The sequence below is a fragment of the Anguilla anguilla genome, chromosome 6 (assembly GCF_013347855.1).
Source record: "Anguilla anguilla isolate fAngAng1 chromosome 6, fAngAng1.pri, whole genome shotgun sequence".
NCBI classification, from domain to species: Eukaryota; Metazoa; Chordata; class Actinopteri; order Anguilliformes; family Anguillidae; genus Anguilla; species Anguilla anguilla.
In genome coordinates this window covers 56,805,777-56,823,276 of record NC_049206.1, presented here as the reverse complement: position 1 = coordinate 56,823,276, position 17,500 = coordinate 56,805,777, and the positions used below count along the sequence as shown (strand labels likewise).

The 17,500-nt window shown below is 46.8% G+C and overlaps 1 protein-coding gene across 25 annotated transcripts in view; it reads left to right on the top strand.

Moving 5' to 3' along the window:
- stxbp5a (syntaxin binding protein 5a (tomosyn)) overlaps positions 1-17,266 on the top strand; it is a 123,123-nt gene extending 105,857 nt beyond the window's left edge. Inside the window, exons 19-28 of one of the 25 annotated variants that reach the window (XM_035421523.1) lie at positions 2,520-2,585; positions 5,085-5,144; positions 5,313-5,360; positions 7,423-7,470; positions 9,082-9,132; positions 9,509-9,637; positions 10,923-11,162; positions 13,667-14,036; positions 16,107-16,272; positions 17,097-17,266. In XM_035421523.1, coding sequence (XP_035277414.1) covers positions 2,520-2,585; positions 5,085-5,144; positions 5,313-5,360; positions 7,423-7,470; positions 9,082-9,132; positions 9,509-9,637; positions 10,923-11,162; positions 13,667-14,036; positions 16,107-16,272; positions 17,097-17,237 — 1,319 coding nt within the window. In that variant the 3' untranslated portion in view covers positions 17,238-17,266. Of the gene's footprint in view, positions 1-2,519; positions 2,586-5,084; positions 5,145-5,312; positions 5,361-7,422; positions 7,471-9,081; positions 9,133-9,505; positions 9,638-10,880; positions 11,163-13,666; positions 14,037-16,106; positions 16,273-17,096 lie in introns of all 25 variants that reach the window. The other 24 variants (XM_035421521.1, XM_035421522.1, XM_035421526.1 and 21 more) reach the window with 24 other exon arrangements.
- Positions 17,267-17,500: the final 234 nt, after the last annotated feature.

Below are 17,500 nucleotides of genomic sequence, written 5' to 3'. Positions count from 1 at the left end.
CCTTCCTCCTTTCGCATGTTACAGATCTGAGTGCTTTAGTCTGAATGGTCTTCTTCGTTTAACCCTTCGAAGAGTAGATTTCTCTGAGATGTTTGTGTTTTTATTCCAAGTCTATTCAGTGTTCTAGAACTCCACTGCTTTCAGTCACCGGCAGTGACTGTTACATCAGCTTCAGAATGTTCGGTTAAGAACGTTCTAATCGCGTGTTGTTATTCAGTGCTAGCTGTAGGAAGTGGTGGTGGCTGTCTGTTTTCACTACGTGAGCTCCCGCCCTGCAGTGCCACTCTCCATCCCACAGGGGGCGCCAGTGTCACACTGTGCATCTGTCCAGTGGGTCACATGATACCCACATTTATCTCTAGATTGAAAAAAGTAGTCAAATCTGGTTGATTGGCTGTTTTCTTGCTACCCATGAAGTACAGTACGTTGTCATCTGGACAAAATAGTTCACCTGCTGTATTCTCTTTAAATTTAGGACGCAAATATACCATTTCCTCATTTTATTCTGGTCTATTCATTCTTTATTAATACAGTATGCCTCCAGGAATAGAAGGATTTTTCGAAGACGGGACAAATTTTATTTCCTATTCATTGTAAATCATTCAAATTTTAAGACTGTATTCCAGGGGAATTGGTTTCTGAGTACTTCAGCCTATTGGAATACATTACAGTGTAAGCGACACATTCTGACATTTTGGATGAACAACAATAATGCACTTTTGAGAACATGTTGCAGTGCATTAATCACTTCTTGTTTTCGAGGATTTTATTTGTTTTGCGAAAGGCTCTCCTCCATCCTGGGAACAGAGTGTGCGTTTGGGGGCTTGGCGGGTGGGGGGGAGGGAGGGGGGTGTATGTGGCCCCACGCTATGTCAGTGTGGCTGTCCTTTCCCTGGGACGGCCGTGTGCCAGACTACCTCACTTATTCCCCTCCGCCGACTGTGTCTCCACACAATGTCATAAAGCTGGACTGACCGTGTCACGACCCTTGTCTGACCTTCACCTGCCACAAACACGGCCCCTTTTCTGTCTTCACTCAAAACCAATGCTCATTGGCCCTTTTTATTGGTAATCATTTTATTATTATTTCTCGGACCCTCTGTTTTTGTATCTGTCAGATCCGAGGCTTGCTCTCTGCTGAGTGCGGACGCTTCGCTTGCGTGTGAAGTCAGAATTTTTCACACGCGCTCCTTCCCAGTGCTTTCTTTTTTTAGCATCTCTGCAAACTCTTGACGAGTTTGGTGGGCCGCTTCGAGACGGGCTGGGGGAGGAGTCACGTGTTTGAGATGCCAGACTTCGGTGTGGGCGTGGCTGGGGGTGGAGGGGGCGGGGCGAGCTCCTGGCGAACGCGGCGGCTGGTGCTGTGGCATCACGCCGAGGAGCTCCTCCCCCTGGAGTGGCGGACAGGTGCCGTGCTTCTCTGATCCCCGGAATGCAGCCGCCATCCAAAAAAAATAATTATTTTTTTAAATCCACCAGTCAGCTTTTAGATGAAAACCCTCCTCAACTGCAAGCCTGTATCAATATCACTCAGCAACTTATTATTTTTTTTTATACAGTAAATTGATTTGTGTGCGCTTGGTTTATCGCATTGCGAGCCTATTTCAGTTCTGTCTGACAGCGAGTCCAACTGAAATTCTTCTCAATTTCCTAACCACAACCACCCCCCTCCCCCCCCCCCAATCCCCACCCCCCTGTAAAAGTAACAGTGGTGCTTATGTATTTAAAAACCTCGCACGGATACAGGAAGCAGGTGCATGCTCCTGCGTGCTGCTGCACCACGGCAACAGCCTGGAACTGCGCTGAGACACGATGCCACCTACTGGCCGGTAGCGGAATTGCACCTCTGATGTTCCTGTATGAGGAGGGAAGAAGAAGTGGGGGGGGGAGGTGGGGAGGTGGGAAAGCAAAACTATGTTGCGTAATAGGAAGCTGTGACTTAGCAACAGATTGCGGGGGTACATTAAAATGCCATTTGCGGCGTCAAATTTAATTGACATCGGTCAGACCTGTCGGTATTAACTCAACCAGAGCATCAATCACGCAGCTGCTCCCCGTTCCCGTTCACATCCCTGTTTTCTTATTTGTGTTTCGTTCCCTGGGAAGGACGCGGAGCGCGGCAGCACGCCGTTAGATTAATCACAAACGACCGTGTGAGTCGTTAAAACAGACGTCAAAGGCGGCACCGTACATCGGGACCCGCGCCAGAGGGGCCAGAGACAATTCACCTCTGCCTCTGCTCCTGGGACGTGGGGGTGGGGTATGTGACCCTCCCGAAAGGGAGTGGTGTGATGGGGTGGGGTGGGGGGGAGGGAGGGGTGGCGTCCGGTTTCTTTTTCTTAACTTGATGGAGAGTGATGGAGTGGCGGGGTTGGGGGGGACGGGGGGCAGGGGGGGTCGGGTTTTTGTTTCTTAACTTGATGGAGAGTGATGGAGTGGCAGGGTGGGGGGGACGGGGGGCAGGGGGGGGGGTCGGGTTTTTGTTTTTGGGTGCCCGTTAACTTCCTGGTCTGTTTCAGCAGGTCTGTGTGACATTAACGAGGGCTCCAGCACCTCAGAGGACCGCTGCAAGTCGCCCACTTCAGGTAAGACTCCGCCTCTTCTGCACGCGCACGCACACGCACACGCACACGCGCCTTAGCCTGGCCGCTAACCGAACCGCTACAGGTGTGTCCGTACTGTAACTGCCGCAAAAAAGACCCCGCCAGCCACCAACCGACGTTTTATTTTATGACTGATTGATGACAAAAAACGTGTCCGCAGATCCGCAGTGTGAACGATGGAGTTTCAAGTGAGAGGGAAAAAAAATTAAAAGGTCATCTCAAAAGACCCCACGTTATGTGGTGACGGTTTACCAGAGATTATGTTTAAAAAAAAAAAATAGATATCAATATATGTATATCTGACTCTCCAGTTACTCAGCTCTGCATTTTAAACTCTGCCGTTGAAGCTGAAGCTCCAATTTGAAAACTCCTCCTGCTGAAAGGAGGCGGGGTCAAATTTAACACCTGCGGCAGTTAAGATGCCGAGAGGAGGGCAGGAACGCAGGAGCTGGATAACTGGCGAGTCTACAGCAGTGATCTCAGGCTCCCATAGGGCCGGAGCTTCTGCTGGCTTTTGGGATTTCCTGTCAGTCAGCAGCCGGTGTTGCCCTTGGAAACAAGGTGTGCAGACTCTTTAGCCAATCAATGACTTACCTAATTTAAGCGTTTAAGCACAGGAGCACCTCAAAAGCCAGCAGACACAGCGCCACTCCTGGGTTTGAGTCTGAGATCCCCGATCTGTAGAATCTGTGAGATCACCTTGCCGTTTGGTCTGTGCCGGATTAGGACTGGGCAATCCGTGCCACAACATAAAAATCCGGTGAGCAGATAACTGCCTGGCAAAGGAGGGGCTTGTTAGGCTACAGGACCTCAGCATGGCCAACGTCTTAAAGTAAAACATGGCCAGCTATCTTTTAATCAGCGGTGAGAACCTCAGCCCCCGACTGTGGCGAGGTTGTGGGTTTGAATCCCGTAGGCTCACCACTGTAAGGCATAACAGTGACTGATAAAAACACTGCCCGCTTCCTCTCGGAACGCGGGTGCGCATCGTAGGGAGAGAGTCGGGGAGGTGAAGGCCCGGAGGTGGACTGGCGGTATGCCCCGTGGTCGTGCTAACGAGCTAACGTTGGCTCCCACGTCACAAACTGAAATAATGCCTCTCGAAGATGTAGACATTGTTTTGACAGATGTGAATCAACACGGGTGAAGTAATTTAACGCGCACAAAGACATTTTCAACATCATAGTGTACAAACCTAAACGGAAATTGAATTCAGCTGAATATCTGGTCCTTCAAGCTATGAAGAAAAAGATTTTTAAAGTCACTCTGTTTGTCGAGGTAATTTTAGGGGGCTTAAGAGTTTTGGGTGATATGAAGCTAACTGACGTTTGGGTTGTAAGCAAAATCTTTCCGGGGAATTTCAGCTTCTGTTTGAGTTTGAGCAAACGCGCCAAAAATAAATCCAGAGGGAAAGGGCGGGCAGAAGCTGAGATGTTCCCGCAAGCCGTGAACGAATTTAACGCACCGTGTTACGCTTGTAATACGAAGCATTAACTATACGCTTGGAGGCGGGACGCTATGTTTCTAAATTAATTAGACGTCCCCGGCTCGTAAAGGGGTACGTGAACACACCTGCTCGAATCGCCCGAGGGGTGGCGGGAAGGTTCTCAGCGCTGTAAAAAGGAAGACGTTTGTAAAAGACGGTGTAGTGCACTCTAACACGATCGCGTCCCGTGTCAAACCACCGCTAATGTGCTGAACGGCCACTGATTTTGATGTTTGTTGCTACACGGTACGTTTTACGTTCCTGTCGGAATTGGCCTCCCGTCTGGATCTCAAGAACGCGAGCTTGCTCTCTTTGTGGAGAGAGAGAACCTTCCACAATTTTTAAAATTTATTATTTTACTGTTTTTTCCCCCAGCATATAGCTTTTTAGAAAAGCAAAAAAATACATATATAATGTGGCCACGGCATCTATATGTTCTGACTTACCCAAATTTAAATGTTGCGCCCCTGAAACTGAAGTCGCGGCAACGCTGTGAATGCGCCATGAGACGCCACGGAAACGGCAGTTGGGCGCGCTCCGCGGTAACCCCGGTAACCCCGGTAACCAGCAGCCTGCTCTGGCACGGTCGGGATTATATTCCAGACGGTGGGGCTCGTCGCTCTGTCTAGGACAGCTCTCTTACCTAGCCTCTTCCAAGCAGTGGACTTCTTTGGACTTTGATATGGATAGCTAAAAATAAGATGGTACCTGTGTGTTCATAGTCAGCTTTGTTTTTTAAGGTCATTTGTATTTTTATTGTAAAAGACAAAGAGGTAAATTGAGCTCACAATTATAATAACTAGGATGATAGATGACAGAGGTTATGAGAGTGGGAGTGGTGGGGGGGGGGGGTGTGGAGTAAAGTTGCACAGTCGATTAGGAGTGTTGTTTTATGGTCAGACTAAAGCCACTGAATTGATGATGATGATGTCACCTGGTTGCCCGTCAGCCAATCAAACACACTGACTGTCTGTGTTGTTGTTGTCGCTACGTAGAACCGGCCTCGGCATGCAGTTCCGACGAGGACCATAAACAGCCTAATTTTATAGAAAGGGGTACGGTACAGTCTCTCCGTTCAAAAACAAAAAAAATACATGACTGCATCTAAGACTGTTCATCTGAATTCCTCTTTCTTATTTCGGTAATAGTTTTTAAAATCGCTTGTCATGTTTTTTTTTTTTGTTTCGTTTTTTTCTGTTCGGGGAAAAAAAACTTGTCTCCAGTGAAGAGCAAAAGCCGAAAGTTTTCCAAGACGGTGGTCACTGACCTAGGTACTGTATGACTGCGGCGTTACCGCGGCGATGCGGAATCTCGAACTCCTCCTCCTCCTCCTGCTCCTGCTCCTCCTAACCCACGGTTTCGCCACTAACGAACGTTGCTCTGATTAAACGCTGATCCTCACTCACTGCTTGACGGCTTTTAATGAGGGGAAATGAGTTTAGGACGGGTCTTGCACTTTCCTCTAACCATTGTGGGGTGCTCACTAATTGCTTTTTTTTTTTTTTTTTACTAATGCCAGCAATCAGGGAGAGGTGGGAGCACAAATCTCGGTGGAGGGGAATTTTTCTGCATAATAATTTGCGGGGTAGGATGTTCTCTGTGCGCGGCACTAGAGTTCAGCCAGTTTAAATCCGCAGGACTTTCTCAAGGTCAGTCGCCTGGATTTAGCATCTCTTTTCCTTCTGTTAAAAAAAAAAGAAACCTAAAATAAGGTTCTAAAAACAATTTTAGCAGCACTTTTCCCTGAACTCTCATTTTCGTAGGGGGGTATAGCAGAACTCCAGATCAGCTTTTTAAAGCAGAATCGAGGGTTCACTGCTGCCTCTGGAAAATTCAGACTCTCGAGTTTGAGGTTATTTACTTCCCTTGTTGATGCCGGTGTCCAGAATAGAAGCACACACACGTGTAGGTTAACCTTTAACCCCTGAAGTTTCATTTTGAAATGACAGGGAACGTTTTCAGAATGTTTCCCAGAGAGAAAAATAGTTTGGTTATTCCCTCTGTCATTGCTGATGCTTTTTAAAAATCGCCAAACACACATCCCACAACAATTCTGCAGAGGCAGAATCTTTGATATTGGCCACTTATTGTGATGTCATAAACGATTGACGGGCGGGTGTGACTGCTTGATAAAAATATTAATTCAGTGTCCCCCAACAAGAATTTAGTTTGTAGTCTTACCTTACTCCTTGATTGTTTAGAGTGCGTGTTTTGCTCAACGTTGGGCCACTCAATGAGAATAGTCTTGTCTCTGGAAAGAGAAGCTAGTTTGTGTGGCTCCAGTCTGATTGGTTCTAATGAGTTTTACCCAGCACTCTGTTAGAAGTCAAGGGTCGAGTTGACTTGAAACGCCCCCTCCAATTGGAACCCCCCCAATCAAACATCATAATGGTCATCAGAACACGCAACTGACCACTGGTTTAGGAGAAGGCACGTAGCTAGCAGTTGAGTGGACTTATCTCACATTAGAAAAGAAACACAGTCAGTCAGAGTCATAAAACTGGAGCAAGAGGCTACCTTCTTGTCTTGGTCACACTCTCAGAGAAGTCAGTTAGAGGACGAGCTGAAGAAGAAGGAGAAGAAGAAATACAAAACTGTCTGTAAGGAAGGCTAGGGATTAGAAAAAATATACAAATGAAACAAACTATTTTCAAAATTGTATTCCGTGTCTTGTGAATCCACTGGGAATTTGTCAGCTGAAATTATTTTTAAAAAATCGCTTATTATATATAGATGATCCAATTCAGTCCACAGACAGGGATTCATACAAGGTCTTTATGGTTCATCTGAAACAAAAAGCTGCTGTATGCTTTTTTATCATTTTTCAGCTGTTCATAGCCAGAAATATTATGACAGCCACATAATGGTGTTATTTTCCTCCTTTTCTAATGTTGAATCTAGGGAAAGTGCACTTAAGCATAGTAATACCGTATGCTTGCACAAGTTACAGTCAGGTGATGATCCAGCTTCTCGGGGGGGGGGGGGGGGGGGGGGGGCGGGGGGGCGGGGGATAAACGAAATAACAGAATAGTCTCCCTCATGCTAGGATGCAAGTTGCTTATTTATCATTTAAGTATATTTCAGTTTTTGGCTGTTAAAGTTGCATGATCGCACCTCAGAGATATTTTGCAGAACGTGAAATGAATGGCATACATCGGCCTCAGCATTTACAACAATGTAATAAAAATAAAACATTTTTTATTTTAACAGTAAAATGCAAGTGATTTTTTTCCCCTTCAGTTCCGAGGATTCGCTGCAGATAGACGATGTTTAGCCCGTATTGCCGTGTGGAAAGACTGTTTTCTAACCGCACCTCTACTTATTTCCCAAAAGTGCTGACGTCAAACCCTCAGCAATTCTACAATGGAGGAGGTAGAGGAGGTAAGACTGGCCTGAAATGTCTCACAGCAGCTGTTAACAAAAACGGGGGAAGATCCCCACAGAGTGGTGGGGGGTTTAAAAAAAAACAAAAAAAAAACTGTTTTGTTCTAGCAAACTCTTAACTGTTTGCTTGATGTCAGCGCAGTGGCGTTGACTGATTGTTTGGACCAGAACAAAACAAAAAAAAAATCGGAATATGTGTGTAATTTTAAAATCTCAAAGTAATGTGCCCTGGAACCTGTCCATCGCATGCTACATGCTGTATCGAGGAATCACAATTTGACGTGTTAAAAGCACCATGTGAAGTGCTCGTGGCGATTGTCCTTATATTCCTCGTTTACAATTCCTCCACCCCCTCCACTCCCCCCCCCCCCCCCGCCCCCTGCAGGTCACATGACCAGCTACTTGTCTGTAAACTTCAACCTCCCGCCAGTTTTACTCGTGGTCACTTTGTATTCATCTATCTGTGTCATTGTTGTCTGTGGACGATTTGTCCTGTACCAATCAACCGCAGTAGAGGCATTAGGTGATTCGGCTGTCTATGCTTCTAGAAAAATAAATAAAATAAACAAACCTTTTTTACATAGCAATTGAGAATACCCCCCCAAAACATTCCCCAAAAATCAATATTTTTTGGAGTGAGATCATGCAGCTTTGAACATGAAAGCGTAAAAGATTTAAGTAGCATTAGAAGAACTGTGTCCTTTTACATGACTGATGCGGTACTCCAGTGTAGTCAGTTTTTTTTCTCGTTCCTTTTGGCAGTTCCAAATAGAAAAATACTGGCGATATTTCATAAAATCAGCTGTTTGTTGTGGCCATCCTGGCCGCCAAAATGGCCTCCAAACCAGCAGACATTTCAGCTGATATCTAATCTTTGTACTTTTGGAAAAACAAAAAGTGTTTTATTTGCTTTTAAGGACCGTTTTGTGTTCTCTTTCCTGAGAGTAATTTTTTTCAGAATAAGTTTTAGTGATATTTTCGAACAGAGTTAGAAATGGGCAGAATTAATTTTGACTATATTTCTTATACCACTCGCCATGCGCTGTATTGCAGGAAGGCTCTTTTCTTAGCGGAGGTTAAAATGGTAGCCCCTAACAAATAAATAAAAAAGGCGCTGGTTTAATGTTCCTGTGCTCAGAACTTCTCTCCACCTGTTCGTTCTCTCTGTTCCCTCCTTGTCTGGTGCATGCTCCGTTGGCATGGGGATTTCGGAATGGTTGTTCCCTGTTTCATTAACGTTTCTCTTCCAGGGGGCGTTTGCGAGAAGTGCGCTGATCCGTTCCTGGTTCTGAATCTCATGGCTTTCTGTCCAGCATGCCCGCTGTCAATCAAATTATTATTATTATTATTATGATTATGATTATTATGATTATGATTATGATTTTTTAGAAATATGTCTCTTGAATCCTGAGGCTCTAATGCAGTTGTTTCTTCCATTTCATGAAGCGCAACTGTACAGAGGATGATATTCTGACGAGGAGCCCAGAAACAGAGCTTGTGCTGTGTGTGATTTAGCGAAGGACAGAGACTCTACGGTCGTAGCGTTGCATGACGTTTGTGGATGCCTGAGATGTGCATTTGTAAAGAGGGATGTCTTCTTTTTTCCAGCAAAGATGTCACGGAAATTAAGCTTGCCTACTGAGCTAAAGCCAGACTTGGGTAAGCCTTAACTTCGTGTTTACATTTTTAGTTTCTCAGTGGGGGGTGTGCCTCCCGTCATTACATATCCCAGATCTCGCAGAGTCCGAATGTTCAGGCCATATGGACATCCTTTTTTTTTTTTTTTTTTTTTTTAATTTGTTTGTTTTTGTTTTTATTCTTTATTTTTTGCAACAAAAAAAAGGAAAAAAAAATTTTTTTTTTTTGGCAAGTTGTCGGGGTGAGGTCAAAGTTCAAAGACTTGGTGAAGCCGTTTGTTTCCTTGTTGCCGAGGGAGGTCTGAGAGTAGACTGAGGGGCCTTTGCACCGTTGAGTTTCTGAGACAGAATTTTGCTTTTAGCTCAGATGTCTTTACACCCCCCCCCCCCCAAAGCAGAGCAGAGGCGGAGGCGCCAGCGGTCCCTCCCCTACAAGAAGCGCCCACAGTGTTTGGAGGAGGGGGCGGAGCCAGGAGAGTCACCTCAAGGAGGGGCGGTCCACAGGACTTTCTCCGCCCCTCTGTCCTGTGAGTGGGCGGGTCCAAGTCTTAACTGGGCTGAACCAGGCTTACCCGAGACTAACCCCCCCCCCCACCGCCCCCCTCCCATGATTTCTGTTTGCGTGTGGGTGTGTGTGGTGCGTGTGCTGGCCGTTTCATACTTAACCTTCTTACTAATTGGTCATTTGGAAATTGCCATTTTTTCAAAAGGAAGCTTTTTTTTTTCCTCCTGTAGGTGTCACTTGGTGGTCAGGTTCCGTAGAGGAAAATACTGTCTTCCTTGTTTCCCATTTCTTGAGTAGGAACGGGTCACCACAAAGTCAAACTACAGAGCCACAGAGTAGGCACAGAATGGACGTGCTTATTCCAGAATGCCCTTTCCCAGAGGCCTTTGGGGCATAACCGATTTGCTGCGCTTCCCTCATCTAACCTCTTTGTAGGACATCCTAGTTTACACAACATCATTTGCATCATTTTGGGCTTGAGGGAGACTTTGGAAAATAGGCAGTCTTTGCGCTTGTTGAAGCAGTGCTGGTTGGTGGGAGATCTTTCAGCATTTCAACTAACCATGGTGAAGTGGTGGCATTTTGGTTTTGCTCGGGTAAATGTTGGGGGGGGGGGGGGGGCGGTTGGAATGCGGGGGTTTGGGGTCTAATCTGCATGTGAACGGTCCTGGCTTCTCGAGGTGGGCGCGAGCGGGTATTTCGGATGAAGGGTAACGCGTCGCCAGCGCCTGTGAATCTCATCCCATGTTGACCTGTTTTCTGCATCCCAACGCATTTTTTAGTGTGCCGTCGACTCTGAACCCATCAAAGTTTCGAAAGGTTCTCATGTGTCACTCATACAGTTTCTAATTTCCAAGGCTGTTTTTACATTATCTGCAAGCTACTGTATGCCCATGTAACTCATAAAAATTTTTTTATTTATGGCAAAACAAAAAAAAACATCCAGCAGGCCTTATTTATCCTCCTAAACGAAGGATAAATAGGGAACCTGTGACCATTTTGTTACTGTTGTTTGCACTCTCTAACAAAATGGGGAATCTCAGATTTGAGATTCAAGCCAAAACGCCGTTTTAACAGACGCTGTGGACGTCATGTCACAAAGAGCCAGAATAAGTCGCCGGCTGCTTCTGATATTTCTTTTCCTGTCTTGAAAATGTTAAATGAAAAGACGGAAAAAAAAAAAATTTTCTTTTATTACTTTTTTTTCTTTCTTCCTTCCTTCCCGGGATGGGTGCTGTACCTCTTTTTTTCTCTTTCCTTCACTGTCCTCCTCTCTGTGTGTCCATCGCGGCCCGTCAACCCCCTAGACAACCGGGATAACTCGTTCAGCCGCTCCCGGAGCTCCAGCGTGACCAGCATCGACAAGGAGTCGCGCGAGGCCATCACCTCCTTCCACTTCTGCGAGGCCTTCACGCGCAAGACCGACAGCGCCGCCACGCCCGGCCTGTGGGTGGGCACCTCGCTGGGCACCGTGCTGGCCATCGCCCTCAACCTGCCCCCGCCCGGGGAGCAGAGGCTGCTGCAGCCCGTCATCGTCTCCCCCTGCGGTGAGCCTCCGGGGTGGGGGGGTGATGGGGGGTGAGGGGGGGGTGGGTCACGAAATGCCAGAAGCTTCTACGGTGGTGGTGGTGGCCAACCCTGGTTCTGGGGGAGCCACAGGGATTTGTTGGTTTTTGTTTTCACCTTAAATACAACAACCGCTTAGGCCAGAGAAACCAGGTGAGGTGAGTTACCGTTGTAGTCAACTGCTTTAATTAATCAAGTGAGTAAAAACCAAAACCAGCAGACCCCGCGGCTCTCCAGGACCTGGGTTGGCCACCCCTGGTCTACAAGCAAGAGTATGTAACTGTGACCTTTGAGGACTCTACCTGGGAAGTGTTGTCACGGTGACAGTGCCTGCTGACCCTTGGTGTTGTGTTCTGTTGCAAGGTGAAGTGGGTGCATTCTGGGTATTTAAACTGATGCATCCAAATAATTTCTACTGTGTTTATACAAGTATGGTCTTGTGTAATGGACACATTTAGTTTGCTTAGGAGTGACATTTTTTGGTGTCAGTTTGATTCGCTTAGCATTAATAGCTACTAACCACGATAGGCCCTAGTGACTTTAGTCACAGTCACGTCGTATTAACATTAAAATCTCCAGCTCATGGGACTGCAGTATGTTCAGTGCAGTGAGACTGGTGTCTTTCACAGGATAGTTCCCATCATTGTGTGATAATCTCCATTCATTGGTTACAGCATGTACTTTACATGCAAGGGCAAATTTCCTCGTGACTTCTTGGTATGATGGGGTCCACCCCACTGGTGCCTGGTGCCTGAGAATTTCTCTCGTCACAGCCCTAGTAATTTGGGAATTTGCTCCACGCTGGGAAAGAAGCTGAGGAATTCCCAGAATTCCCACCGGACATGACTTGACGACGCATGTGTCTTGCATGTACACGCCAGCTGGCTGCTGTCAATCAAGGATCTCCTGACTACCCCGCTTACACACATGTATTAGCTTACATAATTCGCCATGCTGGCTTAAAGGGTAGGGGATCAGATTGAGCTTTTAAAATTCACAGAAGGGATTAACAAACTGAACAAAAGAAGATTTTTCAAGTTCAGTTCTAGCAGTAAAACTGTGGGGCACAGGTGGAAATTCACTAAGGGTGAATCCGTCAGGGATTTCTGGAAGTGCTTCAGTGTGTGGACCAGCTTGTCAGATCTTGGAGTCGTTACAGGGACTCTTGGGGTGTTAAAGTCCAGCATTGATGCCATGCAGGATGCTCTTGTTTGTCGGTTAACGTTAAGCCTAGATGGGCCGAATGGCCTGTTGTCCTTAATTATATATTCTTTGTGGTATTATATTATTGTATTCTTAGAACAGTGCTTTTGACTGTTCCAAGAAAAGGTTGTGAAAGTTCCAAACAAGGTATATTACCAGCGGAGTCGAAAAAGCGTGTGAATGTGGTATTCTTGGAATAACTCGTGTAATTAAACTTGACATCGTTGAACCCCGAATCCTAATTTCTGCAGTTTCGCACGACACAAGCGAAGGTGTCACACGACATTGGCACTTCGGCGAAGACCTGCCAGGAGGGTTCCGTTGTCTCTATGGTGACAACTACAAAGCGGCAAACTCTTAGCCAATTGTTTACGTTTATAACCTGCCCAATCTCAACGCAAGACAAAGTATGACAGTGTCTGCAACGTAACCAAATTTGTGTCATTGAGGAAAGCGTTGTGCGACACCTTTTCAGTTGAAAATACTTTGAAAATGCTTTGTCGAGTGACACTCATTGAATGTGTCATACGACAAAGTGTAAAATTAAGTTTAAGAGTAATCTGAGGCCGTCCTGTCTCTTATTGGCTTAATGCTACGATGTGGCCATGCTGTGTGGTGCTACGTGTAATTGGTTAGTTCTCTTCTGTTCTCTTTATTGATCTTATTTTCCCCCTGTCTGTCTTGGCTGGATGCCTGTCTTTAATCACTTGTTTGCAAATAAGTGCTACGAGATCTGTGGATCTTGTGTGAATGACTTGCCACCCGCAGAGGGCATTTGTTTACTGTGCTTCTGATTAGAGAGCGAGCTTTCATGGACCCCCTTAACGAGTGGAGCTACAATGGAGCTGTCAATCGCCCTGATTTATCTGAACCAATCAAATTGATTTGCCCTTGATGGGAAAACGCAGTGATTGGTTAATTTCATGTAATGACTCCTCCCATTATGGGTTTCAGAACGGCTGTGTACAGTTTGGCTTGTGCCCTGTCTCTTTAGTCCCAGATGCTAGGAGCAGGTATTATCCGGTAATGCTCTGTTTGGCCAGTACGCTTTGTAGAGATTTACCGGGGTAGGTCTACACTGTGTGTTGAACCACGGCTCTCGCTGCACTACAAGAGGTGCGATTAGCTTGCTGAGCTTAAGACCATAGATCCCCTGGTCAATGGAACTTAATCGCAGTCTTATTCAAGCTCCAAGGGAGTGATGTCGTCCACTGTGATGTCACAAACTCACTGATGTTTCTGAGTTCTAGAATGGACTGTCTTCCCTCTCCCTGCCCCCCAGGCACTTTGATAAGGCTGAAAGGGAGCATTTTGAGGATGGCCTTCCTGGACGCCACGGGGTCCTTCCTGCCGCCGGCCTTCGAGCCGTGGTACGAGCCCAACGCCCCGGACGACCGCGACGAGAAGGACAAGGCGCGGAAGCGGCGGCCGGTGTCGGTGTCGCCCTCGTCGTCTCAGGAGCTGAACGAGCACCAGTACGCGGTGGTCTGCTCGGAGAAGCAGGCCAAGGTCATCGCCCTGCCCTCGCAGACCTGCATCTTCAAACACAACATCACCGAGGCCTCCTTCGTCCTGCGCTCCGACGTCGTGCAGATGAGCGCCGGCATGTGCGTGGCCTGCTTCTGCGCCAACGGACACATCATGACGTTAAGGTACAGCCGCGCGGCCACCTGGCAACCCGCATCGCATCACAATACGCACGCCACGCGCTCCATCTGTGACCTCACAGTCGCACGCATTCCATTCTGCATTCCAGTAAAGTCTAAGATCAGCACATCTGCGCAGAGAGGTAATACAACAGACTGGCACGTGAATACTCAAATTTGACCCTTGACCCCAGTAGTAGTAGTGTTGTTTTTTCTCTACCTGATAGTTAATTGATTAATATCACTGATTGGCCAGAGATTCGCTCACTTAGTCCCCAGGATTAAATCAGCCCCCAATTAGAGGAGAAGAATGAGAACCACCAGCACTTCTGGGTGCCGAGGGGTGGATTTAGGTATCCTCAAATCAGAGGTGTAAAAATCCAGATTCAGAAGATAAAAGTTCTCCTGAGTGTTTTGTTCCAATCACCTGGATTTGCTCATTAGCACAGTTCTTCAGCCAGGAGGCAGAACTAATTAGTGAAATCAGCTGGCTGAGTTCACAGGAGGAAGAAACACATGACAGGACCTTTACTTTTTTGACCCCTGGACTTTCCACTTGGATGAAGAGCTGCTTCTCTGCTTGTCTGCTTCTACTACTTGTGTCTATGATTTGACAATGTCAAAAAGTCCTTTGCTTTTTTCCCCCCCCCAAGAATTGTTCTTCCTTTGAGTTGATATTAATCTAAAAGCGCCTTCAGGTGGCCTCTGTGTGGTCATCCCTGTACATATGTGGTCTTATCAGATACAGCAGAAGATCATCGTCTAAAGGTAGATGACAGGCCGTTTGCCCACTTCCATAAATTCCAGCCTCGCTCTATCTCTCTCTCTCTCTCTCTCTCTCTGTTATCGTTCCCCAAAGGAGGAATTATCTGTTTGTTCCCTGAGTAAGAGCTGCATGGTCTCTTCGCTCTGATATGGCTAAATATAGATCTAATAAGTTCTGGGTTCCTTGGTAACAAAGATAAAGTACTGATCTTACTTTATAATGATCGCTGGGGTGGGGGGGAGGTTGAAAGATAATCAAATTGGAGATCGCCAAGGCTGATATCATTTTATTCCTTTCTTTTTTTCCCTCTGGACAATAAAGGGGCAGTCTAAATATTTGTAAACCTAGGCTGCTTGTTTCCTAGCTTGTGAGATACTTACCTAAATTGCTCATGTCAGGTCACTCCTTCTGAATTTAGCCAAGCAATATAAACAAATGGAAGGAATGTGTGAACGATTGCTCTTGTGTCCGATAATGATGGTGCATCTTTTCCCAGAGAGCAAAAGCTGGTTCTCTTCATGTAAAACGTGAGCAGTAGAGGAGCGAGTGCTTTATCCTGCTAATGGGAACGGGGTGTAACCGATGGCTAAGGGTCGGACCGCAGGATGGGGAGGGGGCGGGGGCGTTCTGGCACAGACCCCCTCCTCAGTCAGAGCAGATCTTCATCTCTGTGTCTGAATGGGAAGGACACCGCCGTGTCCTCTGCTGCTGGGCGTCAGCACCGCTCAGTGTTAGCATAGCGCAACTGAGCGCTAGCACTTAATGCTAATGCTAAGTGTGTTTTTTTTTTTTTAAACTGCTGAGCCTTAGCCTAGTACTGCCGAATGTTAGCTTATCGCTATTGAGTGTTAGCCTAGCGCTGCTGGATGTTAGCGTAGCACTGCTGAGCCTTAGCCTAGTACTGCTGAATGTTAGCTTATCGCTACTGAGTGTTAGCTTTGTGCTGTTGAGCGTTAGCGTAGTACTGGTGAGCATTAGCGTAGCGCAGTGGAACAGTATCACTGCTGCTGCTTACTGTGTTAAAATTATGCTGGTAAATGTTAGCTCTACTGAACGTATTAGTAATATACACTGCTGAGCTTTAGCGTAGCATTGCTGCACATTAGCTCTTAATGCTACTAAGTGGTTAAATCACTCAGAGTTAGCTTAGCACTGCTGAATGTTAGCACTCGGTAGTGCTGAGCATTAAGGAGTAGTACTACTTGGTCTTAGCATGTTTGTCAATGAGGGAGACAAGCCACTAACCTAGCCCCATTAGAAAAACCTACTTCTAAGCCCATTGTCTCTGTCTGTGTCCCTGCCTACTCAAGTTTACCAGGCCTAAGACCACTGTTGGATGTAAATTACCTGCCCCTGACCGACATGCGGATAGCCAGAACGTTCTGCTTCACCAACAACGGGCAGGCCATGTACCTGACCTCTCCCACGGAGATCCAGCGAATAACATACAGCCAGGAAACCTGCGAGAACCTACAGGTGAGAGCAACGTTCAGGTAGCGACACCTTAGATGGGATCAAACCCCGGTGGGTGACAAGTCACAGTATACACTGTATTTTTTTTTCTTAACTGCTTTGGCTGTGAGACCTTGAGTTTTAACTGGTTTGCTTGGAGAATACAGTGTTTCAGTGTATTCTGTTAGGAAGTGGTTCAGCGTCAGAGGTCAGCACATTTAATTGTTCAATTTTCAGCTGCGCTGACCCAAACGCTAACATATGGCACAACGGGTTTAGGGCATTACCTGGCCAGGTGTTGGATTATGAGAGCAGCACTGCGGCAGTGTCCTCTAATGGATCAATGTCACTACATGCTAATCAGAATGGGGGGCGGGGGGGGGGGGGGAGTAGGGGGGGGGCGTTTCACTCTGGATTACTTTGGCAAATGTCAGAAGTGGGCGGAGCATTCTGGCGTGCTCTTCAGTGAATGAGCCAAGCGATGCAGGAAATCTTTTTTTTTCTTTCTAATATTAAACCTGATGCGAAGTGGTAGGTGGGTTTCGCATCAGTTCCACATTTTAACACAGTGTGTGTGTGCAATTGTGTGTGTATGCGTGTGTGTCTGTGATTCTCAGGAAGGTCATACACGGTTGGCTAGTGTGTGTGTTTGTTTGCATGATCCTTGGTTGTTATGTTTAACGGGGGTCTCGAATAAAGAATTAAAATGTGTGTGTGTGTCTTTGCGTGTGTGTGTGGTGTGTGTGTGCAAACGTGTGTGTGTGTGTGTATGCGCGTGCGTGTGTGTGTGTGTGTGTGTGTGTCTTTGCGTGTGTGTGTGTGTGTGTGTGTGTGTGTGTGTGTTTCAGGAGATGCTGGGAGAGCTGTTTACCCCGGTGGAGACGCCTGAGGCTCCAAACAGAGGCTTCTTCAAGGGGCTCTTTGGTGGAGGAGCACAGTCTCTGGACAGGGAGGAGCTCTGTGAGTTTCACTGCCATTACAACATATAACGTTTAATAAATCCGTGTGAAATACCATAGATAATGGAAAGGAGCGCCATCACTTCTGAAGATGCGTCCGACGGAGGCTGCGTCTGCGCTTGTGTTGAACCCCAGCCTCGTTTTCATTGGAAACCTGGGTGGCAAGCTTTAGCGGCAAGCTAAACCCAGAAACACGCTGAACCCTGGGAAGAGAGAGAGTCTGAGATAATGGTAGCCCCCCCCTTCTCCCCCCCGCCACCCCCCTCCCCCCTCTCCCCTCTCCCCCCTCCCCC